This window comes from Maylandia zebra, linkage group LG18 (assembly GCF_041146795.1).
Source record: "Maylandia zebra isolate NMK-2024a linkage group LG18, Mzebra_GT3a, whole genome shotgun sequence".
In the NCBI taxonomy this organism is placed as follows: domain Eukaryota; kingdom Metazoa; phylum Chordata; class Actinopteri; order Cichliformes; family Cichlidae; genus Maylandia; species Maylandia zebra.
The window spans coordinates 17696494-17720921 of NC_135184.1; the positions used below are offsets into that span (position 1 = coordinate 17696494).

At 40.2% G+C, this 24428-nt stretch overlaps 1 protein-coding gene across 1 annotated transcript in view; it reads left to right on the top strand.

The window, feature by feature from the left end:
* Nucleotides 1-24428, top strand: part of cdh2 (cadherin 2, type 1, N-cadherin (neuronal)) — a 60214-nt gene that overhangs the window by 22732 nt on the left and 13054 nt on the right. Inside the window, exons 3-9 of the mRNA XM_004542736.6 lie at nt 13863-14071; nt 17550-17717; nt 18771-18926; nt 21789-21933; nt 22198-22370; nt 23374-23511; nt 23995-24180. Of these exons, the coding sequence (XP_004542793.3) occupies nt 13863-14071; nt 17550-17717; nt 18771-18926; nt 21789-21933; nt 22198-22370; nt 23374-23511; nt 23995-24180 (1175 nt within the window). The remainder of the gene's footprint in view (nt 1-13862; nt 14072-17549; nt 17718-18770; nt 18927-21788; nt 21934-22197; nt 22371-23373; nt 23512-23994; nt 24181-24428) is intronic.

Consider the following 24428-nt stretch of genomic DNA (forward strand, 5'->3'; position numbering starts at 1 on the left):
TCCAACAAAGAAGCAGTGCTTTATCGCGCCCACGTCATGTGCCTGCTGGCCAGTTCCTGCCAACGTGATCCGACTTTGGCCTTTTCCAAGTAATGAAAAAGTGGACCAGTGTCCTTAATAAACAAAACCAAAAAACACCCCCAAAAGAATACCTTTTTTGTTAAGTAAGTTGTAATTCTCCTTTAAAAAAGTCTTACCAGAACTTCTCAAGCACAGGATTCAATGTGAATTAGTTTGTCTTTTCAAATGAATACATAAAGGAAGAAAGCAAGACAAACAGCGGAACACATCAGGAATTTGGCGTTGGATTAGGGTGCAACAGTGTGGTTTGATGTTTAATCACTTTCTATGCGTAAGCTTTTCTAAGGGAGATAGAAAGGCTTTTCAGTAAGCTCTAATGACAGCGGGATGTTTTCTTGGTGAATCTTGCCTCGGCTGGTATAACACTCTGTAAACCGGCATTTTTAAAATGTATTTATTTTTTATTTTTTTCTTGCCTGAGAGGTTCCAGTGAAGCAGAATAATCGGACAGCACCAACCAAACATAGCACCTCTCTTCTCTCCCTCTCCTCTATGTATCTCGCTCTCTGTGTCTCCGGGTCTGTTAGCGTGACTCATGTGGAGGCAGCATTGCATGCTTAAAGTTTGAAAACCATATTTCACATTTGCAACGCACAGAAATAAGAAAGAAAAAGCCCAAACAAAAGAATTGTGCTGACAAATCAGGCTGCTTTTTCCCTTACTTTTAAATAATGGGCGCATGAAGGAAAAAAAGCAGGGAAACAGCGCTCGTCATTCGCTGTAAAACTCTGGGCAACGATATGTGATACACATGCAGAGACTGGCCGGCGGTGTGAGGAGCTGTCTGCAGTGATTCACATGTTTGTGCCACCTGCTTGTTTGTGCCACCGCTCTCGATGTTAGTGTGACCCTGACGAACATCGCTATCACCATGAGGCAACAGAGTATTCCCACGAGTCCTCGTATTAAAAACCCGAGGTCTGGAAACATTTCCGCAGGCGGCCTTTCCAAGCGAAGACAGATTTGTACATGGCCGTGCTTGCGGTGTGGTGTTTTAGCTGCAGACAAACTGAGGACAGATGTGTTTGTAGCTCCCTTTCCTCCTCTCCCTTGATCATCTATTCCCTTCCTCGCTACTTCCAGCTTCCCTAATCTGGGAGTCATTGTGTGTGTAATAAAGCACAGCTGCACAGATTCTTTTTTTTTTTAACCCACTTAGTTCAGCTGATTGCATGGGAGTAAAAAAAAAAGAAAAAAGAGGGCTCTCGTCTCACAGAGTCCAGTTCACAGACATGCTCCCCACATGTTAATGTTCAACTGTTCCCCTAACACGGATAATGCTTGTGAGAGGAGACACTTCCTTGTGCTGGACCGATGCCAGGACTAATTGTTCACACCTGATGTTGCATTTGCACCGAGCAACTGTTACCACGGAGGGACTTCGAATATGAATTTATATCTGTGATTTGCAAAACAGATTTTTTTGCGCACAGTAGGGGGAGGAAACTGTGGAAGCGTACACATCTTCATGTCTACACGTTGTTAAAATGGGCACACGTTGTCTGATCAACAGGCTTTTTGGAATGGAAAACTTTTTTTGAATTAGACTCTTTTTTTTTTTTTTTTTTTTGGTAGGTTTAATCTTGCTCTTGCTGAATAATGTGAAGACTCCAATGCAGCATGTCAATTTTCTAGACTGGATTGTGTTAAATTGCTTCTGCCCAGAAAAAAAAGAGAAAAAGTCATGCATATGAAAGTGAGCAGCTCCAACAGAAAGATGTGTCTCTTTTACAAATTGGTGCCACATTGAGCGACAGAGGCTAAACGTCTGCAATAAAGACCAAAAAAAAAAAAAAAAAAAATTCAATAAATTCTGAATTCTACCCAAACCGCTTGCGCGCAACATACCGACTTTCTACTTAAATGAGACAAACAACTGGTGGCAGCATTGCTTGGGCGGTTTGCTTGCAAATCATATTTTAAAAATCAACAATTTAAAAAAAATTGCTATATTAGAAAAAGTTAAATATCTGCACGATCGCCACATATTTTTCTTTAATCTTTTTAATATCCATTTAAAACAATTACAGCATTACAGAAAACGACACTTAGACTAATACACAAAATCAGTTCAAGAGATCACGCCAAGAAACTGTTTCTCCACAGAGAAGTTCATTTTAAAGTAAACTTTTGGCAGACTACTTTAAAACAGAGGTGTATTTCCACTGATGTAATGAAACTGTGGAATCGCCAATAAAAAGCTTGTTGCACAGTATGAGTCAGATGATCTGTGTCTTTCGGGATTTGTAGAAAATGGCCAGTTCGGCAGCTCATTTTAAGGTTGTCGTGCTTTTTTTTTTGCTTCTCTTCTGTTTTTGATCTTGTCAGTGTATGAATTATGCTGTCACCTGCTTGTTTTTGTGCATGTTTGTTAATGCCCAAATGTATATTTGCATCCACACAGTCATTTTGCTCTTGTAAATTGCCTTATTTTAAACTCCTTGTTCGCACAAAGGACAGGTTTCTAAGATTTTCTTCTTCCTGCACCTTTTTTATCCGCTTTGATCTAAGTGTGTGTTTGATCCAAGTTTTTTATTTTCATCCTCTATATTCTAACTCAAACTTAAATTCAGCTTTGAGATAAAGATTTGAGATGGATGTTAATTGCCTCGCAGTAAAGGCTTGTGGCTGATGCAGCCGTAGAATAACAGCACCCAACCACCCCCACACTCCACTCCATTCCACTTAGCTGATCTCTTTGAGCTCAAACTGAGTGTGGGGGTGCGAAGGTTCAGTCAGGTCAAAAGAAGTTGCACGCATTCACCAGCTCAGTTGTGGCTTGATATCCCCAGGAACCAAAAGAAACAGTGCAAAGGATAAGCTCAGTTGACACACTAAGACACTGTTTGTAAATTCATACAAATGCATGGTTTCCTCGCTGTTTGCTTTCTTCGACTGGTGCAGCAAATAACAAGCTGTCATGTGTTGACGTGCAAGCTTTTGAGGGGAACATTGGACTTACCTTTAATCTTCCTTCTGTGTATTTTCCGTCTTTTTCTTTAAACACGGGCTAATTGTGTTTCAAGCAGAATTTGACACGTATTGATTCAAATGTACCAATTGCAAACGTGCACACTCTGTATATTGGCAGTGGCAGTAATCCCTGTCATTGAAGAATTTCGGTCCTTACAGGATTTTTTTTCTCTTCCTGTCATTGTTTTGATGGTTAATTTTTGTTTTTACGTTGTCTCTTCTACCCAGCGTTTCAGAAGATGCACGCTAACTCCACAGTGCCGAGATTTTCAAAATCACGTTGCTTTGTTTTTGTTCACGTGAAAGGGTTTCGGAGAGCGAGGGAGAGAGAGATTTCCAAGTGTCTCATGGTGTGTGGCATAGAGCAAGTGAGTAAAATGAGGATAATGGTTGGTAGCTGTGACTGTAATGGTCTGCCTACCACGATGACTCATTTGCTTTGTTTAGGTTGAAAGGGAAGCATTTAAATGTCCTTGTGGCCCTTTTGGCAGAGTGATTTTTTTTTTTTTCTCTCAGCTCCTTTTCTCCTACTCTAATATTTTTACTTTGAAATGTAAAAATCCACATTCCATCCCTATAGCAACATTTCAGTGGATTAATGCATATTTTTTTTTCAGTTTATATTGATGCATACGTATTTTTTTTCCTGTGTGGATGACTCAGTAATTCATCTTTCTTTCTTCGAGAGAGATGCAGAAGCAGCCTCGATCTTACAATACAATAGTCTACTCCAGAAGCTGTCAGCCTCATCTTCCTTTGTCTGCTGCTTTGTTTCCCAGCCAAAGCAGATTCACATGCATTCTCCTTGTTTCTCCCTGTGCCCTGACTTCTTCACAGCAAAGGCAGAGAAGCAGGAATTCCATTAGCTTTGTTCTCGAAAGCTCAGCATGAACTTGTGACTGTGCTATACGTGACATAATGGCCCCGGAACTGGTCCCATATCCCCACGCATTTTTTTTCTCCCAATAGCTTTTATTTTACATGATATTCTGCAGGTAAGTAAATCACATCCATCCATTTACAGGCACTCTCTGTTGTATAAAATCCCCCAACTTGCTGCGCTGGACTGTTGTGAGCATGCACATGGATAAAGGGAAACAGTATATGTGAGCATGTGTAAGCATACTTTTTTTTTTGGTGTGAATCTTAAGAAGAAAAATCAAAAAAGTGAACAAAAATGACATGTTTGTGTGTGTGTGGTTAGGTTTGTAATTGGATGCAGTGGACTGTAACAGTCTTTACCTGAACTAGTCATTTGCATGGGTTTGATTGACAACAGAGCTATGCAAAGTAGGCACAGGCTTTATTCCCCGTGAAGGCAGAGACGTAAAAAAAAAAATAAAAAATGCAGCCTTTTTTTTGTATTAGCTATCACTTTTTTGTTGATTAATATTGAGTCATCATTGCTGAGAAAATTGTTAAAATAAAGATATGTACTTTATATTCAGATGCAGTCCTTGAACTGGAGTTGATCATGGTGGATTAGCTCTCAGCATAAGTTGAAGCTATAATGGGCATTTCTGCAAACGCTTGGGAGACATTTGATCTCCCTGCACTCCAAAAAACCCCTAAATGTCCTATTCTGTCCTTACACAAAAAGCAAAGCTAAAAAAAGAAACATCGGGTCGACTTTAGGATGCCATTTGTGCTTGAGATTAGTCAAGCACGAAAACACATCCAGGAAAAAAAAGCTGAAAGAAGGTGAAAGAAATCAAATTCCTTTGTATGTATGGTGCACACAGAAATAAACCTGGCTTCCCTATTATGCCTTGTACATTTTTCTACTGTTGTTTTCCAGTATACAGGATGTTGTTTTTTTTTTTAGTCCACCCACTTTAAAAGTCTGCTTGACTTCCACTCACTTGTAAATGTGCAATTATGAGTCAACAAACAGATGGGAAGTAGTGCTTCTGAATCGAAGTATTATTCATTCCATTTTGTTAGGCTCTTTGCAGACACGGGAAACGTAAGATTGCTTCACCACGCTCCTGTCATCACACAGGCATTGGTCATTTTCATGTTAATATGCACTTAGACATACCTGGGACAGAGAGAACTGTCACATATGTGCAATATCATATTTTCTTACCATAGAATTGATACTTCAATCTAGAAAGACTTGCATTGGAGCTTTCGCATAAAAATGACCAGCATTGGCTTTGCCAGGATAAGAGTTTTAAGGCCGATACTAATGTTTGGTGTTTTAAAAAGCCAATATTCTGATATATCTTTCTTTTTTCTGTCAGACACACAAAACACAAGCGTTTCACTATCTGTTATATCTAGTTATTTGTAGTTACCTTGGATTCAGACTCGGATTATATGCAGCTTTCCGAATGTGCATTGCTATCAGAGAAGTTCCAGAGTGCCTTCTTGGTTCTGGTGCAACATTAGCACTCATAACATGAAGGGTGTTTCTTCCATCTTGTCTTTAGTTTTTAAACTTTTCATTTATCATCAATGGCACAAAGTAGGGGTGGGCCATATAAACGATATACGATAGAAACGATATAAATTTGGCCAACGATAGAGATTTTGACTATATCGCTCTATCGCGATAGCGCATGCTGATGATGTCATCAAGCTGCGCCTGTTTTGGTCGAAAGCATCGCAGCGGCTAAAACCATTATCATCTGCAAATTATGGCAGGCGACAGTCATAGCAAAGAGATGAAGCACTGTTGAAATATGGGCAAAGCCGAGAACTGCCCTTCCTCCACTTCCGTAACATTGATTCATTAATGTTGAATTCTCTCGCAGCTGTTCTATTCCCATGTTGTTGCAGTATATTAATAACTAACCTCGTATTGTGGATGAATAATCTCAGTTGTTCTCCTGACTAAAGTTTGGCCCGTGTATAGCATCCTGCTATGCGATTGCATTTGTCTCTAACCACCAGAATCCATCACGTTAACTTTTATCCAGTGGGGAAAAAAAGTTGGCGTTCATCTGTGTCGCTAGCAATCATGTAGCACAACATTATATACCAGGTAGTCCAACTTCAGTAACCCTGCAAACGCTACTGCTGTTTAGTTTTCTGTCTTCATTTATGTTGGAAGTGGTAGCAGAGCTGTACGTTTTAATTCGTTTCAAAAATCTCTCAGTCAGAACATGGTATGTCATGTTTAGGTGGAAACTAGCGAGCTAACTTCCTGTTAACTTCTAACTCCATTAAATTTAAGAAATTCTGTTTTCATGGATGCATGGATGTAAAGCTTAATTGTTACACCCGATAAAGCAGCAACGCTGATGATTTAATTAAAGATGAAAGAATTTAGACCGTTTTTAACTCTTAGTGTTCGTTTGACTTTGGGACCTTAATCTGACGGAGTTTTGGACCCAGATTACTCTGCAAAGCTCCTCACTACGGCAGCTGTAATCTCTGACAATCCATCAAGCTGTGCAGCTTACCAAAGTTGTACTAAAACAATTTTTAACAGATTTCTGCACGCCAAAATCGGTTTGAGGTCAGTAAGCACAACCAGAATTCATACATAAGGCACACTCTCGATTTTTGAGAAAATTAAAGGATTTTTAGTGTGGAAAATACGTTATACAGAAGAAAAGAATATATCGTGATATATATCGTTACCGCACATGCTTCAAATTATATCGCGATATGGATTTTAGGCCATATCGCCCATCCCTAGCACAAAGTTAATATTGGTGAATATTATCAATGTGGCAACAATGCCGAGTGGGATCTAGCTCGTTCAGAAGTCAAAGGTCACATATTCCGTTTAAAATAACTGAATGGTGCGCACGTCTAAAAGGGTAGACATTCATGTTGGTTGTGCATCGCCACCTATAAAACTATATTAAAACACAGTATTATTAATCTATAAGTATGCATGCAGTGTCTGAAAAGCAGGCGTCTCAGCATCGAGGTCCACTGATTTTCTATATTAAATGAACTCCATGTCATTACTTGACATAGAGAGGTTAGGCAATTTGTCAGAAGTTAATCACATTCTAATAAACAACTGGTAATATTATCAAAATTGCAGTCAATCTGCTGGGAAATAGCCTTGTCTTGAACATTCATTTGCACAACCTCGGTCCAGTCCAAATCAAAGTTTTAATTAACAGTGTGGTTTGTTGTCTCCGAGTAAAAGTCCTTTCTAGCTTTTTAACTCCCTGCACAACTAAGTGTGTATGCGAAGACGTCTTACTTATCGGATTCTTATTTCTTATTTCACAAACTGCATTGTGACGAGACGATGGCTGCCGTTGTCTCCCGTCAGTGGTTTTAACATTGCGGCTAATTTCTTTGTTTCGTCTCTCAGAAACAAATGGTGACAGGAACCAATTTGTTGGTATGATTAAAACAATCTTTCAAAGACCTGAAGCCTGAACATGCCAGCAGAGGTTATCTCATCACTGGCCACTACTACATTTTTTTGTCTCTTTGATTTTTATGATGGTGTTTTGACATGAATGATCAAGGGGAAGAATTAAATAGCTTTGAGTCTGTGCCTTTGAGATCAAAAGACCCTAATAATGTCACATTACAGGCTGCACTAAGGCAGTTTTAGTGCCTGGCCCTCGTGATCAGCCTCTTCAGAAAATAACAGCTCAGCTTGAAACCCGAGACACGGGGCTCATAGTGATAAGCTGATTCAGTAATAGACTGCATTACTTTTATACTTTTCTCTTTTGAATATTAACCACCAAATTAAAGCTGTATATCACTCGCTCTTTTAGCTTATTCACTAATAGGTTTAATAGTACAGTATCTTAATTGTGTCTGTCAAAATCTAAAGAAATCTAAAAAAGTGAAAATAATAAAACGGATAGTTATCTCACCTAAAGATTTATTTGAAGTTCTTGCGTAGTTCATAGCAGCAGATACATAAATGAAAGCAATCAATATCTGATGTTTAATATTTATGGTTATATCTCACCCAACCTCAGGGATCCATTAATTTTCTGTTCAGCTGAAAAAGCATGCGACGCAGCAGCGCCGTAGCAACACATTGGCGTAGTAGTGATAGATGCAGAGTGCAGTGGAGCATTTGTTAGATTGTGTATTACTGCAGTGTATGGTCACAAGAGAATGACCTCTGTAATAGAGAAACAATAAAAGCTAATGCAAGTGAACACCTAAAATGGCGTATTAGGCTTATTACTCACAATCTGATTTCCAAAAACGTTTCTCAGTGTCTCAGTCAACCTCGACCAAATTGTTTATCCTTTTATATTAATTTTTTTAACCCCTCTTCCTTTTTCTATCCTCTGTTCTTCGTCATCAAAGCCTTTGTTGATTGAAAAAAATGACTATTGCTAGTACCTATAAGGAGAAGTAAGTTGTGGTGATGACTCAAGAATGACAATAAGGTCAAAGGTTAGTTATTACAGACATGAATTGAAAACTTAAACAACCCATTTCGCTGAACTTTGGTTTAAATGAGAGGCTCTGCATTGTAGACGTTTGTTTAAGAGATAGAAGTCTGTGTTCTTAATATGTGGTCGTGTATCTAACATTTAGCCTTATCATAGTGTGCAGTAATTATAAGTTTACTTTTTCAGTGTCAGTTATAGTTCTTTGGTGCTGAAGATGAAGGAAACTATGAACTATGTTTTTTTTTTTTGTTTGTTTTTTTTATAGAACCATTCTAATTTTAGTTGTTTTATTTTTCGACTTATTAATGCAACAACAATGCAATCAGCTTTACCTCCGGGCATTTGCATTAGGGTCACAGAGCTTTCCTCAGAAGGATTGTGATGAGTAAGCGTAATTGACACGTTAGTAATGTGGTCAGCGTGATGGCATACTAAAGGCTGAGTATCAAGCTGCTTGTCTCAATAACTCGCAGGACAAAACCCCAGTAGCTATGCACTGATAACTGCAGAAAGATGCAGCTTAGCCTTATCAGTTCTTCGTTTCACTGACACGGTAATCCACACAATGCTCGGCTGTCATTGTACTGGAAAACACAGGATCGTTTCATTTACCAACAAAGGCCTGGACATAATTGTGATGTTCCTTTGCTTGCCCTCTTTCACTACTAACCCAGTGAGATTACTCATCTTCAAAGGCTAATTATTGCTTATTCAAAAGAGACCTACTATCATACATTTTTCTTTTGAAATAACCACCTTTTTTCTCTTCTGGAATAAGATCATTTTAGGAAGTGGTTGGTTGCGTTTGATTAGCATTTTAGCCTAGTCAGAGCCCAGCGGGTATGTACCAAGCATGCAGTTGATGTGTTCGCATTGGGCAGCCAGTGGAGAGGGGTAGTTTCCCTGTGGCTCATTGCTGGAATATAACCACTGTATCCTACAGGACTATGGAGAAGTGTTGAGACTCCTGGAGAAAAGGGAGATGATTCTTGTCCTGGTGGGTAGTTTGCTTGCATTGTAATTGTCTTTGAGTACAGTAGTTTATAAATGGGATTTGCTGTACCCTAGAGAAAAAATGACCAAATGTACAAATGTGATATTAATGCAAGTTAAAAAAAAAAACAAGAAGAAGAAGGAAAGAACATCAAAACAAATTAAATTTGTTTCCATCTCCTAAGGGCCAGATTGCTAGATCAAGAGAGCTTAAAAACCCCAGTGTGAACGATTAGGCATGCCTGCGTTGTATATTGTCTTCCCCAGTCAGTGTGTACACTAATGTGTATGTGATAAGGGAAGGTAGTATCAGTGTGGTTTTTGAGAGCCTCTTCATAATTCCCTAATTGAAGTGGCAATTTTAGGGAGAAAAAAAATGATCTCCAACCATATGCATAAACCAAATACTAGGGGAATGGTCACTGCAATCAAGCTCGGAAAATGAGCCAGATGCTTGTTAAATGTGTTTATGCTCTGATGCAATTCCTCTTTAGTTTCCCTAATTGCTGGAGACACTGAACGGAGAATAAACACTGCAATATTTTTCATGCAAATCCCTTACATATTTTAGGCTTAGCTATAAATGCATGGAATGCTTTTGAGCGTTTGAAGTGCAATGCATTAGTAAAACGCCTTCAAGGGCTTAGTCTGGCAAAAGGCAGTATCATCATTCCCAGATCCAAGCTTGAGCTACATGTTGGTTTCTCTGAAGAATATCCTATTTTTGAAAGAAAGGGGGGAAAAAACACAAACATACCATGGGCCTCTATGTGCCTTTTAAATGAATCAATATTTAGCTTTTAATATAATGAGTGAGTTGTTGTTTTATGAGAATTTAATATTGCATGATGCAATCATTTCTGTACTTTTGAGTACAGAAATCCAAAATAGCCATCATTTGGCATAATTTATAAAACATATATGTTGCTAGAGATATAGATATCGATAGGAGGGCTCGAAAATAACAAATGAGCTCAGTATATGAAAACAGCTGTATTAAGTTGCACAGTGGTGTTTGTTTACTTACCAGCTTTGAAGGTGTAGTATACACTTTCAGAGTAATAGCATTAGAAAAAAACCAACAACTAATCTTGCAACAATTTAGAATTTAATATCACAGCAGTTTGAGTTGAAGTACAAGAGTGCGAGCTTCAGTGGGGGCTTAACGGGATCTTATAAACAGTGGTGCTGGCATGGATGTCTCTCACGGCACATTCAGTAGAAGCCTCTGCTTCATATCGCATTGTCTCCTTGCCAGTGCAGGCCACTGTACTAAACGTGGTCACATTCATTAGTGAGGAATGCATTTTGTCAGAGGTGCAGATTTACCAGTGCTGGGTCAGAGAGGCATTTACCTCAGTATGCAACACCTACGCTGAGTATTTCTCAACTGTCAGTGACCTCACTTCCCATAAAATGAATGATGGCATATTGATATGATCTCACACGAGAAGTTTCAGTCGCGTCACATTTATAGCGCATTAGGAGGGACTTTCAGCCTGCTCGCTTGCAGCCGATGCATTTGGCAGGCAGGCACAAAAGATGAGATTGTGGAACATATTCTTTGCTTCCGTGAAATCACAGCCTTCACATTGTATGTTTGAAATTAAGTGCATCTCTCGGTGCACCCCCCCGCACCCCCACCCCTTCTCTCTCCAACTATTTGTGTCTGTCTGAGTTGGAGTTGTCACGTGACTCATCAGACAATAGAGAGGCACTCTTGCACTATGGAGAGGTTAGTCGGGGTTTTTGTGTTGTCAGGCAAGAGGGGGGATGGCATCTAAGCTGTGAATGGGATCATTGAGTTGGAGGTAATTTTGGGCCCCGGTGAAGGGCATTAGTCAGAGAGGCCTTTCTGCTGACATGCCTGTTTCCCCAGCTCTCTCTCTCTCTTGTGCTCCCCCATCTTTTTTAACCCCAATCCACAGTCACCCCCCTCCTCCCATGCTGTATCGGCATTTCTGCCCAATTCCAGCCTTCATCGTTGTGCCCACGATGACATGTGTGTTAGGGCGTGGCAACCAAGACCTCTTTTCACCCTGTACCTTAGGGAGCCAACACACCTAGCTATAGATAAGCAGCAGTGCCACACTACACATTTCTCTGGTTTTATAAGCCACCAGAGCAAGCCTGATAAATGAATAGACACATGCAGGACATTCACATTCATTATCATTGGAAATGGTTGTGCCTGCTGGGAGTTTTTGTAGCAATTGCTGTGGGGCCTGACTGTTGAAGGGCCTCTCAGAGGTGTCCTGATGGCCAAATTTCAGGCAATGTTAAGGAGCTGTAGCTCATCTCAAGAAGAGGCCTGGGCTTAAAAAAACTCACGGGGGAAATGCTGCTGTCAAGTGCATGTCTGCACACATTTACAAAAGACTCATTGTTAAAAGTGCCAGTAGGACAGAACATGGAAAATAGGAGGCAATATATGGTATGAACCTCCAAACTGAGAGAGCGAGCAACACCTAGATGTATTTATATGTAAGTGGGGCCATGAATGTCAGGTATTTTTTGGGGGGCGGGAGAGAAGCCAGTTGGGCTAGATAGACATTTGTTGTCTATTAATTGCCTTTTATGGTTAGACATACCATTGTTTGTATGTCATTCCTATTTATTGACAAAAACCTGAATGAAGTGTCACTCAGTACAATGAGGAGGGGAGGAAATGGTTAGTTAGTACAGCTGAAAGAATGCAGAGGTGGATAAAAATGTTGGAGGGTTTGTTTCAATAATCAACCAAGCACTAGCCTCTCTGTTCCTGCAATTGCAGGTCATTATCTAATCAACAAAATAACCAGCTAATTTGATCAAATCTACGAACATTTGCAGAAAAGGATTATATATTTCTTAATTCACTTCAGTCAGAGCAGTGTGAGACTACCTACCTTACGCAGTGTGAAGCGTTTTGATTCTTTTGACTTTGACAGCCTCTTACTCTGTATTCTGCCTCTGAGTAGCTGCTGACTTGGGCTGGATCATGATAGCCTGAAGGCTCTGAGTTTGCGTGTACCTGTCTTTAAGGTAAAACCTTCAGAGGGAGAAGGTCATTTATCTGATGTCAGCAAGAAGAAAACAAATGGTCATGGGTAATTGAACCAGAAGGGGGAAGGTCAATAGAGAGTATATTCCAGTATGGAAGAAAGGTGGTGTCACTTTTATCTTTATTATTTGAACTGTTGGATATGAAAAGCTTGTAATGGAATGCAGAGCATGGTCCTTGCAAAAGATGTTCTCTTCCTATTTTGAAGAATGAATATGTGATTCCACTGCATGCCAATTTTCAAACTTTCCTCGGGCAACCTCATTGATTAATTCTCTCTCTTTCTCTTTTCTTCTCGCTTCTGTCATCACCAAGAGATTTAATAGTTGCAAGATGTGGTGTGCTTGTGGGGATTTCCAGTAGACCTTAAGCAAGTCTGCTGCATCCTCAAAACCCAGAGGAACTCAATGCTCTCCAAGAGCAGATGATGCTCTGAAGACATGAGCAAGTCCCCAGGGAAGCGGCACAAAGGAAGATTAGGCACCCACCTGCAAGGGTTTTGTTAAGTTATTCCACATCTGCTTTAATAATTCAAAGCAGCATCAGCAGAGCGGCCATAGAAATGATATATCTGTTTTTCAAGTATGGGGTGGGGGTGGGATGTTTGGGGTGTGGGGTGGGTTAACGGGGAAACATACCCATACACAAAGAAATCACACAAAGATGTTCTTAAGTGTCGAAGTATGTCTGTATGTTTGTGTGTATGGGCTTGTGCACGCACCTGCAAGAGCTACATAGGTTGTGCTGGACTGTCACTCACTTGTAACATGAACCGATGTTGTACCACTGCCACTGAGGCACCTGTGGGACTCGAAAGTCCACCTGTCTGACGCCTCGGTGTGTTTTTTGTGAACTCGCCTATAAAATAAATACTCATACACGCTCGCACACATGCCCACACGAACACACGCACCTGTCTTCCGAGGATTGCAGTCCCCCACAGAAGGCTTCCATGTGTGTCATCGGGGACAACGCAGCATGGAATGGCTTTAGCTGGAAAGAAAATAGCATTTAACTAGCAGAATAAACCATGTTTATGCACTTGCCTCGTAGTTTCTTAAACACGGGGAAACATGTAGACTAGTCTAATTTATACATCTCACTGTTAATGTATTGTTGTGGGTTTTGGGGCTTTTCATTAATAGCCCTTGAGGGGCACTCTTCCTCTCTTTTTCTTTAGTTATTTTTTCCTCCTCCTTCCATCTTTCTCCTCCGCTGCACCTGTTTTGAGCAATACCTTTGGGGCACAGCTTGAAGTGAATAATGTATGAGTATGAGAAGGAGAATCAGAAAACCTTTGTGGACCTTCTGTCTGGCTGCCTGTCTTCCTTCTCCTTTGTCTATATCCCTAGCTCTTTCTTCTTTATTTTCTGGGGTTTTACAGTTAAACTAATTTTGAACTCAAATCTATTTGTCTCTGTCTCTTGCAGTGAGGTTTGTCAGCTGTGGCCGTGGTGGTCTGATGCAGTTTGAATGCAGCAACCCATCTGACTTTCGGATAGAGGCCAACGGAGTCCTCTATGCTGCCAGGACTCTTCAGCGCTCCACACTCCCTGTGTCACCTTTGCTGATCACGGCGAGTGACGCCGCCACTCAGCAGCAATGGGTGGCCCAAGTCACGCTGGTGCCCAGGCAGCAGGTGAATACACCTCAACCCTTTTTATAACATTTTTAACTTGTTTGTTGAGTGTCTGATTGATGTTTAGTGCCATAAAGAAAGGTTGAATGGTCAATTCTCCCCTTGCATCAAATAACTTACACTTATTAGGTGCACTTCACATTCACAGTTGACTACTTCCCTAAATTGTAGCAGGTGTTCCCAAAGACTGGATGGATGCTTGCTAATTAAAAGTTAATGTGTCAATTTACTAGGAGCACAAACATACACTCAACACGGTCAGTGGGTAGCAAGAGCAGATGCCGAATAGCTCCCCATAAAGTTGATTTCACTGAGCATGCCTTGTGATTGTGAGGTTATTGCCTTATCATGCAAAAGGGGGCCACACCTCTTTTAGTGCTTTGGAAGATGGGGAGCATCTGCCTGAGCTGTAGTGTACCGCTCTAACTGTTCCTCTGGATGTGCTGTGCAGTCATCTGCAATTAGTCTGAATGACCATGTGCTCTTACGTCAACATTGTGGTTGGGAGGAGATCAAAGGAATTTTCCAAAAAAAAAGTACTCAATTAGGAAATATCTGCTTACAGTGCAGACATATACAGTAATATATAAAAGACTTGAGTGACTCCTCATATTTTTTTCCCAAAGAGCCAGATGTTTTCCTTCTGGACAAGTGGAGGACAAACGTAACAGTAGTAGGTCTAAACGCTATCTACAGCAGATGAACAGCATCTGTAAGTCATGCCCTTAAGGATGGTAAAAAATCCATCTGACACAGTATCTGAGAGACACATCGGGTCCTTCGGGTTATCTAGCTGCTTGCCTATTGGTGCCTATCAAGAATAGACTCTTAAGGAATGGAAACTGGGAGAAAAGGCTGAGCTATGCAAAATTACACAAGAACCAGACTGAAAATCAATGGTAACAGGTCGTATAGAGAAAGGAATTTAAATTCAGACAGTATATACAGAGGAAGGTGAATATCTAAAGGAATCTGTGAAACCTGGTGGAGCTTCTGTCATGGTTTGGGGTTGTATTTCAGCCAGTGATGTTGTTGTAAGTACTCATTAAAATCAAGTAGTCAGTAAAAACTTTCATTGGCCTTCTGGAGACTCTTCTGAATTTTCTGAAAAGCAAAACTCTTTTCAAAAGACCAATGTTCTTTTAATTTCAATTCCAGTACTGGACTTAAATAAACTCCCAGAAGTATTCATTTTTAAATGTTTAGCAACACGGATAAAAAGTCAATAGTTATTTTGTGTGTTTCTAGAATTAATACTGACAGTTCTGTGTAGTTACTATCAGTGCTGCAGGCATAGTGGTCTGCTTGGTCGAAATTAAACTTAGTGGGCTTTTCAAAACACCATCGTTAGCCACTGACAGTCATTTACTATAGGGACTCCTGCAGGTATATGTGATTTTAATGATACCATTACTCACTGTTGTTGGGTGGTCACAGGTAAATATATATTTTTTTAAATAATCAGGTAAAAATAGACTTTTCGCAGTTTCTGCATTGCTAAATCCGAATCTCACGTGGTCGATACATGTGTATACAAATGATTAACTTTATTATCAGTATCTGAACTCTGATCTGTATCTGGTGAGAGCTGCTGGATTTGGCCTGATTTGCTTGTAATGAAATCAGGGATTGACTTTCCCGTATCTTCCACGTTTACGAGGTCACGAGCGGCTATGTTATCTTCCCCTAGCACAATTATTGTCATGAATCATCACGCATCTCTTAATCACATCAGTGATTACATTTTTTTTTATTAGTGCCCTGAATGCTCCAGCCTTGGGGAAACATTTTAATCAATGACAACAAAACAATATCCTCATTAACATGAGTGTGTACTCGCCCACTGTCTTGACCTCCATTAGAACCTGAGCTCCGCCACAGTCCGTGAGGAGAAAACATTTCAGTATCCGAAAGAAGAATTTCTCCTAAAAGGGGAAACACACACATATGAAATCCTTTCCACACACTCACAAACACTCAGGCCATCACTCAGCCAAACACTCTCCTGCACTCTGAAGTAGACTCCTAGTCGGAAGATGAAGAGGGGTTCGCGGAGTGTGGATTGGTACAGACCTCCAGTGTACCAGAGATAGATTTGCGTTGGGCAGAACAAACCCACCATGCCATTCATCATTCCAGACACAAGTTGCAAATAATTACTGCTCTCACTCACACCCATTTTAATAGGGTAATAGATATTTCTGAAGCATGCTCCCTCACTATCTGTCCGCTTGCCTCTCTGCATTTCCAATGTGTGAAAGCAGTATAATCGGATTTCAAACATGATTAGTGGAAGCTCGGCAACAGCTCCCCAGATGTTAGAGGAGGGGGAGTGTGGGATATGGGTCATGTTATAAAGGTGAGAAAGTGGTAATTAATTTCTGTGTTTGCATAGGGTACTTTGTAGTTTGTAGGACTTGACTACCTCACGACCGGTCAACATTTAATTAATTACATAAAAATAACAGTGGGGGAGATACTTGAAGGGGCACGGCAGCTCCATTAAAATTCCAGCTATCATAGATTGACATTGACGGATTTCGCATATTGTTTTTCTGTTTTCCTTTCTGCCTTGTTTTGTTCAAGGTTATTTTAACTTTCTCTGGCACTACTTCAGTCTCCTCAGTCTCTGGAGCAGCATAGGCAATTTGAGCCATCTGTGTGTTTAGTGTCTGGCTTTCAGGTACCATCCTCCTTTGTTTCAAATCTCATTCATTACAGCCGAGGGAGGATGGCAGATCCATTATGGAAGCTGCTCTATCTCTGTGGGTGTATTTTATCAGGACATAAGAAGACGTCTGCCATTTAAAGCAAACCAGAACTCGTAGTGTGTTTCCTTATCATGCTTATATTCTGAAATCACCATGTTAGTGTTTGCCAATGAATGCTATTAACCCATAAAATAAATACATGTAATTGCAAAGGAACATCTTGACAAAAGTGTAAGAATCACTTGCTCTTTTTTATATCCTGAAGGGAATGTACCGCATTTTTCTGGCATGCATTAATTGGTCTTTTCAGTTCCCAGATCCTGGTTCTGCCAGAGGTTTCTTCCTGTTAAAATAGAGTTTTTCCTTCCCACTGTTGCCAAGTGCTTGTTCATAATGGGTTATCTGGTTGTTTTTCTGTGTTATTGTAGTATCTTTACCTTACAATATAAAACACCTTGAAGTGACTCTTGTTGTGATTTGTTGCTATATAAACTAAACTGAATCAAATTCATTTGTTCTAACCACAGTTGTCCGCCTGATGCTTGTGTCTGAGGTAGAGTCAGGTCACTAAAGTCATCAGGAGTCTAAAATGCAAGAATCTCTGTACAAACAGTCTCTGCATAATGTAAAGTGACTGTTGAAAAACTTCTGTGGCATTCAAACTTCAAGCTTTACCGTCCACAGAGCCGTGCGCTGGCAGGGCTAAAAATGTACGTGCTCATACTTGACCGCATACATGTGATCACTAAATCATTTGCTTTTGCCAGGTGCAGGAAGGCGCTGTCCCTCCAGTCATGTCCAAGGATTTAAAGGAAATAGCATTTCCACCACGAAACATGGACAGCCAGCTGAAACGCATGAAGAGAGACTGGGTCATCCCCCCAATCAATGTCCCAGAGAACTCACGAGGCCCATTCCCACAAGAGCTTGTCCGGGTAATGTACTTCACACAAGCACATGCATGTCCGCGCACACACACACACACACACACACACACACACACACACACACACACACACACACACACACACACACACACACACACACACACACACACAAACCAAAAAAAGCCCTTTGCTTTATATGACAACCTTGCAGGCTCGTCCTTACCCTGGGCCTTCACTCAAAGAGTCAGAGACAGGAGATTTGTGCCTTGAACAAAATGCTTCATATTTACAGCACTTTGCTAAAGGTTAGGTTTTTTTTCCCCCCACTGTATTATTTATCTTTTGTTTCAGGGAGCAGTCGGTGCCAGTATAACCTGGCATTATTTAGAAGCAGGGAGAAATCTGAAGTGCTCACGAGCATAATTGCTCTTCGGTTGACTGCTGAGATATTACACTCCTTTTTTCATGGCTCAAGGACAGACACAACCCAATTCATTTACACCAATTCTCTAGTCAGGGCTAGGTGTGAGTGGCTGACAGAGGACACGGAAAGCTTGAGACGGCTAAGAAGTAGATCCTTTCAGCATATTAAGCTTACTTTCTTACAGAGTGTTAAGTACTGTACATTCTCTAAGTATGATTTATTTTTAATCCGGCCATATTTGATGGGATGTTTATTGGCTTTAGTGGGTGATATCAGGAAGAGGAAAAGCTCAGTTTGCTCAGAACGGATCAAGAGTGCAGGAGCTGGGGTCTCAGCTTACATGGCAAGCAGGATAGACAGCCAAGAGAGAATTTCAATACGTGTATATGTAGACACTCATTTTATGTACTATTGTATTCACATAACAACCTATTTTTAAACCAATATTGTGATTGCTGTTGAAATCATTGATTAGTACTAGAAATAATTAGCAATTCAGGGATTATTGGGTGGGTTTCATTCACACACACACACACACACAATATATATATATATATATATATATATATATATATATATATATATATATATATATATATATATATATATATATATATATATATATATATATGGGTGTGTGTGTGTGCCCTATCATTAACAAATCTTTATACCAACAGATCCGATCAGATCATGATAAAAACCGATCCCTGCGATACAGCGTGACAGGCCCGGGTGCTGACCAGCCTCCCACTGGAATCTTCATCATCGACCCAATTTCCGGAGAGCTGTCTGTCAACAAGCCCCTTGATCGGGAGCACATCTCCAGCTTCCATGTGAGTCATGTAAAATAGTTAGAAACAAAGGCCCTCTTCAATAATTCCTTGTGATTTGAAAAGGTTTTTTCCATTCTGGATTATAAAGAGAAATGTTCTGTGGTAGTGCTGTACGTGCCTGCCAATTGGCATGTGCTCAAGAGTCATGTGTAGCCTTAACAATCTCAGATTCCATAAAGACTGGGGGTCTCCCAGGAAATCTGACTTATCCGTCTGAGAATTTCAAGGATTTTGAATAAATTGTATGTGTGTTAGATATATCACAATGAGCTGCGATGCTGCTGTATTAGTGGTTTTTCCATTCCATTAAGTTTGACTTAAATAATGTGCTTGAAAGCAATATGGTAGAAAATCATAAAGGTTGTAGTTTAAATGAAATCATAGCCTTTGACATATTCGTCTTGTAAAGTCTAATCAACTGGCCTTGGAAGGTCACAAAGTCACAGATGTCTATGCTTGTTCAATTTAAGCTATATGTCCGTAATTCTTTTGTAGTTTTTGCAATTTCCTCTATTAATGTTGCTGTCTGCACTTGACACTGTAACATGAAGTCCACTGAATATTTTGCAATTCAAGCACCAGGTATAAGAATCACACAGCAACTTGTGGTAAAAGACTAGTATAATAGATGATGCTATTCTGCTGCTGCACTCGATACATAACATCACCTGAAAGAAAACCGACAAAATCATTAAGATTTTAGTTATCCTCTCCTTTGTAGTGTCAGTGTGCGTGTATGTGTGTAGAGTTCTGTTGTAATAATGTGTCAGTTAAGTTGATTTGGCTTCATTTTATATACCATTTCTACCCGTGTGAGTTTCTTCATTACAAGTTGGTGAACTTTATCTTCATTCATTTGATGGGAATTATCACAGTGAGTTAAGAAGTAGTATCTGTCAATCTGTTTAGAGAGCTTGGATCTAATAGAGTAACTATATTTGCTGCCACAGATATAACTCTGAATTTATCATTTGTTTTTATACTTTTATGCTATAAAAGTATGACAACTCATGTATGAGTGAATTTAAATCCCATGTTAGGCATGAAGCATACATTATGTTGGACAAAATAGACTTGAACAACAAAAAGATGCAGTGAATCAGATTTAGTCTTATAAAACAAATGGGCTTCCATGTTAGGCAGCAGTATAACTATGATAAATGATGAATATGGTAAATATGATATGAGTTAAACCAGAATGTATTTGTCTCGCGAGACATCCATGAAACAGCTGTGGCATTTCATTTGAATAAATATAGTCGTCCTTTATCTTTTGCTATACATGCATAGCTGTCTTTACAGCGCGTTGAAAAAGTATTCATACTCTTTGAATTTCTCCATGTTTTGTTATGTCACAGCCACAAACATAAATGAATTTTATTGGGATTTTATGTGATGGACCGACACAAAGAAGGGTATAATTGTAAAGTAGAAGAAAAATATGCATCTTTTTTATAAAGAAACATCTGAAAAGTGTCCCGTGCGTTTGTATTCAGCTCACTTGTGTCAGTACTTTTTTGAACCTTTTGCTGCAATTACAGTTGCAAGTCTTTCGGGGTTTGTGTCTACTAGCTTTGCACATCGACAGACTGCAATTTCTGCCCATTCTTCTTTGCAAAATAGCTCTAGCTCAGTCAGATTGAGTGTCTGTGAACACCAATATTAAAGTCTTTCCACAGATTCTCAATAGGATTTAGGTCTGGACTTCAAATGGGCCATTCTAATGCATGAATAGGCTTGGACCTAATCCATTTCATTGTAGCTCTGGCTGTATGTTTAGGGTCGTTGTCGCTGTTGGAAGGTGAACCTCCGCCCAGTCTCAAGAATGTTGCAGCCTCAAACAGGTTTCCTTCCAGGATTGCCCAGTATTTAGCTCCATCCACTTTCCCATGATCTCTCGCCAACTTCCCAACAACATGATGATGTTGCCACCACTATGTTTCATAATTTTTTTCAGATGATAGATTGAAAAGTGGTCTGTGAGATACTGAAAACCCAAAATATGTTTTCATAATACAACCCTGCTTTAAACTTCTCCACAACTTTATCGCTGACATGTCTGGTATGTTTCCTGGTTTTCATGATGCTTTTTTTTGTTCACTAATGCTCTCCGAGGCTCTCTGGCCTCTCTTCTGTGGAACCAGCTCCCAGTTTGGATTCGATAGAAAGACACCCTCTCTACTTTTAGGATTAGACTTAAACTTTCCTTCTAGATAAGGCTTATAGTTATGCCTGGATCAGGTGACCCCGAATCCTCCCTTAGTTATACTGTAACAGGGCCTGGTCTTTTGCAGATGGCTCTCTGATCCTGCTTCCTGGAAAAGAGAGTTTTTCCTTCCCACTGTTGCCAAGTGTTTGTTCATAGGAGGTTATTTTAAGGTTGTCTCTGTATTATTGTTGGGTCTTTACCTTAAAAGATAAAGCACTTTGAGGCACATGATGTTTGTTTTGGACCTATATAAATACATTTGAATTAGCAAACCTCTGAAGCCTTCACAGAACAGCTGTATTTATAATGAAGTTAAAGTACACATAGGTGGACTATCCAAGTAAAGGAAGCTGAAAACAAATGCACGCCACACTTTATGTGGCTATCACATATAATCTCTGTTAAAATATGTTGTTGTAACGTGGCAAAACGTGGAAAAGTACTCCAAATACTTTTTCAAGGCACTGTATATGAGCAGTAACCCGCACACAAGTTGGTATAAGACTAATTCTTGTAATGGCTTTAACACAAAGTTTGATAGGTGAGACTGAGTAAGTGCTTTGTGGTTCAAGCCCATATGTTGTTTATGTGTATGAGAACATCCTTTACTTGAACAGTGCTTATAGTACAGATGTGTTTGTATTTTCCTCCAGCTAAGAGCTCATGCAGTAGACCTGAATGGAAACCAAGTTGAAAACCCTATTGATATTGTGATCAATGTGATCGACATGAATGACAACAGACCCGAGTTCACCCATCAGATCTGGAATGGCACCGTTCCAGAGGGTTCCAAGCCAGGTAATAAAGTGTATTCTCTACCACTGTGTTTGCAGATTAAAGAGTATTGATGGCATTTCTGGGGTGGCCACTGTGTTATCACTTTGTCTAGCGATCAGCTGTATTATAAGAAAACAAAAGCATTAAGGATGTATTACAGCAGAGCTATAATTCAGGTTGTGTTCAGCGTAGCGGCATTCGCTGAACTTCTAATGTATTTTGATTGCCAATTAGAGCGGTGACGTGAAAATATCGACACCCTGTCTCGTTCTTTCTATCCCTTAGGATCATTTGTTATGACAGTGACGGCTGTTGACAAAGATGACCCCAAAACAGCCAATGGGATGCTACGTTACAAGATCTTGTCTCAGAATCCCGAGAGTCCAACCTCCAATATGTTCACCATCAACAACAAAACCGGAGGCATCATTACAGTAGCAGCAGGCCTGGACAGAGAGGTATTTGACACTTTTCTTTCCTTGGTGCTTGTTTAATCTGCTCAAATACTGTTACTACCTTACTCTGACTGTAAAAATTGTGTTTAAGAAGGTTGATTTAATAGGCATACTGCACCTGCATTTAAGTGACACCTTCATTAGCAAGGCCATCCGTTATATTCCATGTTCTTCATCTTCTTACTCTGGAGATATATCAGTGCATTTGAGGTTTATGTTTCGATTCCTTTTTAAAGGAATGCCAAAGCTGCTTAAACATATATCAAGGCTGTCTGAGAGCTAAAAAGCCAACGGGAATATTTCTTATTTAGAATTAAAAGAGAAGTAGAACTGGACTTTCTTCATTTTCACCTTCTCTGTGTTTTTCTTTTCTTTGTTTTTTTCTTCTGTCTTTTTTCTAGCCTACGAGCTGTACTTTCATCTTATTTTTCCATCTCTGGAATTGCAGGGATCTATCTCATAATAAATAAAGTAATATATACAGCTAGTTGCCAGTTGGTTCAATTCTAGTGAGGGCAATCTGGCTGAGGTGGCTGCTCAATCACTTCCACCCTGGGGGCCACCATTTTATGTCCGCCAGTTGCCACCATGAAAGTAATTTGGCCGACTCTCATTACCTAGCAACTGGTCCATCACCTGAGTGGTTTTTAATGTGAAAAGAGTCATTTGTTAGCTTCATGATACTGTCCAGAGCAGAGATGTACTTTTCGCACGCGCACACAGAGACACACAAACAAATTCAGAGTACCTCACAGGAAATAAACCAGATTAATATAAAAAACCCACCATCAGTCACGATAATTATGAAGCTAGCCTGTTCAGTTTGGTTTCACTTTATTTGGACACATTAATACTGATTTACAGTGTGCTGCCTTCTTAATAGGGAGCCTCAATCAATTCAATAGTCTTAAGAATGGATCCTGTTTTTATGAAGCTTCAAATAGAGATTTTTTGATGATGCCATTGGGAGTGATGCTAATTCAGCCTCTTTTTCCTTTCCCTTTAGAAAGTGCCACAGTACACACTGATAATCCAGGCCAGTGACATGGAGGGCAATCCCATGTATGGCCTCTCTAACACGGCCACGGCTGTCATCAGAGTCACTGACATTAACGACAACCCGCCAGAGTTTACTGCTGAGACGGTAAGAAACAAGCTCATATCGGAGATGTCAGCACAGCAATCTTAGCGTAAAAGAGGCACCACAAGGACTCCTGTTTCACCCCAATGTAGATATATGCACTCAGCTATCGGTTCTGCTCACTTACCTAGTTCTGCTTGCCCTGCATTTCTGAAGCCATACACAGATATACAAGTTACCAGCCATGCGTAAAGTGTTATATCCCCCTCCAAATGTTGACACATGCAAGTACAGGGGATGCCTGCCCGAGTGAAAGAGGCACTTGCTGTGCCTGTGAATCACTGAAATTTGTAATGCTACTGTTGTGCTATCGGGGGAGCACGGGGAATGAGATGACCATGACGACATGATAAGTTACCTTAGATATCTATTTACCCAAGATCGGTCCTGCTGTGCCGTGTGAGACAAGGCTCAGTGTATTTTTCGCTGCCACAGCAGTATCACTAACAGCTCGCTGCTCTCTGTGTTCATGGTTTATTCATGCAGTTTTTCGGCGAGGTGCCTGAAAACCGCGTGAATGTCATTGTGGCTAACCTGACAGTGACTGACAAGGACCAGCCCAACACGCCGGCCTGGAATGCTGTCTACAAAATCACCGGGGGCGACCCCACCGGCAGGTTCTCCGTGCCCACTGATCCAACCACTAATGAGGGCTTGGTAACAGTCGTCAAGGTAAAGCCTCCTATTGAAAAAGCTCTTCAAACAGCCTGTAATCCCATGGAAACGCATAGTATATGTATGCATATATGTTTGCAATGATACATGACATGTGGTCTGGCATGAAAAACATGGGTCATGTTTATTTGATTAGGAGATGCATGGATTTAATAGAAGGAAAGTTGCCTCATATGTCATCTCACCTCTTGTCTGTAAAAACCCATTAGCAATCCGCCCTGATTAATTATCTGAAAGTAGAAAAA